We start from the raw sequence: 5,004 nt of genomic DNA, 5'->3' as shown, positions 1-5,004 counted from the left end.
ACCTCTGGTGTTTCCTCCAGATCGTCAGCTGAGTCGTGGGAAATTATCCAATTTCACATTATTTTCTAAAAAAACCTTTGCTCTCACAGCGACAGTGTGTTGCAGAGTAATCATGTATAAATACTCTTCACCACTAGAGGGCAGCACAGAACTTTGCCGGTGAAATGTAAAGTGACAGACGTCAGTGTGGTTCATCTCCACCTCCTGCTACCATCTTGTATCAAAGTACTGTGTCAGTGACAGTGATGGAGAAGTTTTTGAAAACCAGGATCTCAGCTCTTCATCCATCAGGTCCAGGTTTCACACTGAGGGAGGCACTATTAAAAAAAGTCCTTGCTTTCTGGATTTACTGGATTCCTGTTGATAAAACTTTGATGAGAATGACTTTGATGTCTTTGATAAGAATGACTTTGATGTCTTTGATGAGAAAGACTTTATATTGTTAATAGAGGCTGCAGAGTTTCACATTTTAATATTTACGGGTGGTGGTGGTGTGACTCCAGATTCTTCCAAACAAAAAAGTGTGTCTTGGCTCAAAAAAGGTTGAAAAACACTGAGATGGATGGATGGATGGATGGATGGATGGATGGATGGATGGATGGATGGATGGATGGATGGATGGATGGATGGATGGATGGATGGATGGATGGATGGATGGATGGATGGATGGATGGATGGATGGATGGATGGATGGATGGATGGATGGATGGATAGATAGATAGATAGATAGATAGATAGATAGATAGATAGATAGATAGATAGATAGATAGATAGATAGATAGATAGATAGATAGATAGATAGATAGATAGATAGATCCATAGGTGGATAGGTGGATAGGTGGATGATTGGATAGGTGGATGGATGGATGGATGGATAGATAGATAGATCGATAGATGATTGGATAGGTGGATAGATAGATAGATAGATAGATAGATAGATAGATAGATAGATAGATAGATAGATAGATAGATAGATAGATAGATAGATAGATAGATAGATAGATAGATGAGTGGGTGGGTGGTTTGATTCCATTTTACCGCTTCCTCCGTACGAGGTCGCAGTGGGCAGTATAGCCAGCTGGTGCTTTTACGCTGAAAATCCAAACCGGAACTCCGCTTCATTTCCGGCAAAACACGGAAGTTGTCCCCGTCTTCTTGCATACATTCAAAACATGACGTGTGTAGCTCGCCTCTGTCCACTCTGATGCTCCACAACTCACCCGGGCGGCCGCTGCTTCCCCGCAGCCATGAACCGGAGCCAGATGAAGCGGTCCGGCATCTTGAAGATGGCGCTGGGCGGCTCGGACGCGGCGGGTCGCGACCACGACGACACCTTCGCGCTGCGCGCGGCGAGGATCGCGGCCGTCGTCGCCCTGTACTGGTTCGTGTCCATCACCATGGTGTTCCTCAACAGCGCGCTGCTGGACAACGGGGAGCTGGACGCGCCGCTCTTCATCACCTTCTACCAGTGTCTGGTCAGCGCCGCGCTGTGCGCGCTCCTGCAGCTGCTGTCGCGCGCGTGCCCCGGCCGCGTCGACTTCCCCGCGCTGGGCTTCGACGCGAAGACGTCGCGCGAGGTGCTGCCGCTGTCCGTCGTCTTCATCGGCATGATCACCTTCAATAACCTGTGCCTGAAGCACGTGGGCGTGGCCTTCTACACGGTGGGCCGCTCGCTCAGCACGGTGTTCAACGTCACGTTCTCCTACGTCATCCTGAAGAAGACCACGTCACTGAGGGCCCTGGCCTGCTGCGGGACCATCCTGGGTGAGACATGGCTCTTTATTTTATTTTTTTTCTGGATATATATACATATATATATGTGTGTGTGTGTATATGTATATATATGTATATATATATTTGTATATATGGTAGAATAGTAGCGTTAAACGATCAATGAAACGCATTGGTTCATGCACTCATTCGTTTATCCTGAATTTGGTCGTCAAACCTGATTTCAAAGTAGAATTAAACTCCACATATTACCAAAAAATGACACTGGTCTATAACCTTCCTTTATTCTATCCATCTTTCCTTCCTTAAAGTCCTCATATTATGCTAAATTGACTTTTTAGTGGTTCTCCAGCTGTGCTAATCGTCTCCACACCTGGAACGACGCCCCAGAAGTGTAGAAAGTGTGTCCTCTTTTAAAAAGTGTGTTGCTCCAAGCAGCCAATCAGAAATCAAACCCTATATAGTGTCATCGGGGGGGGGGTTCAGCCAATCACAATCCAGGTAGGCTCCTCCTCCTTTTGACTCCTCCCACAATTAGCCAGCTCTGCTCCGGCACATGGCGACATGAGAGGAAGTACTTCCTCCTCTGCCCATAGATGGGCGTGTGTGGGGGCGGAGCCAGTCCAGCTCACACAGACACAGCAGATTGTGGATGCAGCTGCTCGGATCCAATATTCTAATCAAGAAGGTGAACATCTGGCGAATATGACTGCTTTAAAGTAATATTCTATTTGCTCACGTTTCCCATTAAACACAAATGTATTAAAGTTACTGTATCAGAATTAAAAAATAAAAAAAGTAGGCTCAGTTGTAGTTGTTGAGGTATAACACCTCTCGTATGACGTCAGCACCTTCCTGAAGGAATGTCGCCTTTACGCTCGTACAAAACACGTATTTCCAGCATTTCAATTTCTCCGGGTAAAATTCCACGGGTTTGTTGGCGTCTTTAACGCTACGCAAACTTTTGAAACGTCTCGAGGCAAAGATCCTGTTTTTACACTGCATCTCCAGTCACAGTGGAGAAACGATCAACTGTCACTTATTCCCCTGGCTTGAAGACTTTCTTTGTGAAAGTCTGGCTCAAGTTGCTTATTTTATTACTATTGTTGTTGTTATTATTATTGGTTTCATAAAGCTTTGTCTAATTATTATTCTTTCATTATCTTAATAAGGGGTTTTAATGCATTTCTGTTATTTCCTGTGAATTGCCAGGTGTCTGAATGCCGCCGCTGTTTCAATAAATTCACCTTGCCTTTATTCTCATGCAGGCGTGTTGAATTAAATCTTCATTTTATAAATCTGATAACATAACTTGCACTCATAAGTCCAGAATGATCTGCAAAGGTGCAGCATGTTAAAGCTACTAGTTGAGAAACTTGTGATGTAAAAACTGTTAACACTGTATTTTAAATAAAGAAAATACACTGATAAGTCTGGGTGCTGCTTTAGTTCAGAGAGAAATGACGACGGTCACCAAAAATAAACGTACAAATAAACACTGAGGAGCCAAAAAGAAAACTATGTTTTAAAAAAAAGTCTACAAAATAAAGGCGTTCCCCTCTGGGTGGCACATATTTCAATCAATCAATCAATCAAACTTTATTTCTATAACTCTTTACAATCACCTGGTGGTATCCAAAGTGCTTCACAACAAAGCTATATATAAAAAAAAAACAATACATTAAGAAATAAATACGAGAATAATACATAAAAACAATAATTAAAACACAAGTTCAGGGTTTGGGGATGGTCTTGGTGCATTTACCTCCAACTCGTTTGGTGTGTGTTTGTAATACAAGTTAATCTCGGTGCAACTTTAAAAAACGATCAGTCCACCTGCAGCTGGATTTGTCGTTTTGAACGTGTCGGTGTAAGATCCAAGTACGTTCTCTGGCAGCGCTTGTAAAGGAGAGCTGCTGGCGAGACGCGACTGTTTGATATATTAATACCCGCAGCAGTCATCCATTCTTTATTGACCTCTGCCGAGGAGTTCCTTACGTTCCAGATGCTCCCAGCAAGAATAGCATTAGCATGGAATTCGAGCGTTGACGCGAACCTGCTGTGGTTTTTAGCTGAAACTCGTCTTAAAACCCGTTTTTATTCTTTGGCTTTTACCTCAGTGTGAGACTCTTTTCTTACTGCCCACATGGAAAGAACCTATACGAGGATATATGTGCATATATGAAACATATAAGCAGTTTCTATGCACATATATGCTGCATATATGCATATATATGCCACATATAGGCAAAATTGAGGTGCATATATGTGAATATACAGGCCATATAGGTCTCCTGTACTGCTTCTTTATTTCCACACACATATATATATATATAGCCCATATCTCACTTTGGCAACTGTCATACATTATCAAGGCAATAACTAAGAACTAACTAAAAAACAATTATGCAAGAAGAACATATAGGTGCATATATGCACACATATATATACGTGCATATATGTGCCTATATAGGTACCTGTATGCACGTATATGTGTACATATATGTGCATATATGTATATGTAATATAGGAAAACTGCCAATTTTATATATGTCACATATATTAAAAACCTATCTCAAAACCTATATTAAAACATATATGTTTATATATATTCTTTCCATGTGGGTGTTTTAACTTTTTATGTTTTGTTTATTGTTTTACCATCTGATTGTTTTTATTGCTTTAACTTTTTTATTGTTTTTATTGTTTTAAATATTTTTATGTTGCCTCTTATATTTTTATTTCAATGTACAGCACTTTGTCTCAGCTACCCAGATGGAAAGAACCTATATAAACATATATGTTTTAATATAGGTTTTGAATATATGTGACATTTATAAAATTGACCATTTTCCTATATTTTGTGTACATATATGCATATATATGCCCTATATGGCCTGCATATTCACATATATGCACCTCAATTTTGTCTATATGTGGCATATATATGTGCATAGATGCAGCATATATGTGCATATATGCAGCATTTGTGTGCATATGTGTGCATATATGCAGCATATATGTGCATATATGCAGCATTTGTGTGCATATGTGTGCATCTATGTGCATATATGCAGCATTTATGTGCATATATGCTGCATATATGTGCATATATGCTGCATATAGGTTTCATATATGCGCATATAGATTTCATGTATGTGCATATATCCTCATATAGGTTTCATATATGTGCATATATCTTCATATAGGTTTCATATATGTGCATATATCCTCATATAGGTTTCATATATGTGCATATATCTTCATATAGGT

The 5,004-nt window shown here is 40.4% G+C and overlaps 1 protein-coding gene across 1 annotated transcript in view; it reads left to right on the top strand.

Annotated features, from left to right (window-relative positions):
- Positions 1-1,171: 1,171 nt before the first annotated feature.
- Positions 1,172-5,004, top strand: part of slc35c1 (solute carrier family 35 member C1) — a 6,246-nt gene continuing 2,413 nt past the window's right edge. The window contains exon 1 of the mRNA XM_080495710.1: positions 1,172-1,764. Coding sequence (XP_080351836.1) covers positions 1,248-1,764 — 517 coding nt within the window. The 5' untranslated portion in view covers positions 1,172-1,247. The remainder of the gene's footprint in view (positions 1,765-5,004) is intronic.

The sequence above is a fragment of the Blennius ocellaris genome (genome assembly GCF_963422515.1).
Source record: "Blennius ocellaris genome assembly, chromosome: 1".
Classification (NCBI taxonomy): Eukaryota; Metazoa; Chordata; class Actinopteri; order Blenniiformes; family Blenniidae; genus Blennius; species Blennius ocellaris.
Note: the sequence above shows the minus strand (reverse complement) of the source record. Positions and strands in the feature narration are given on the sequence as shown.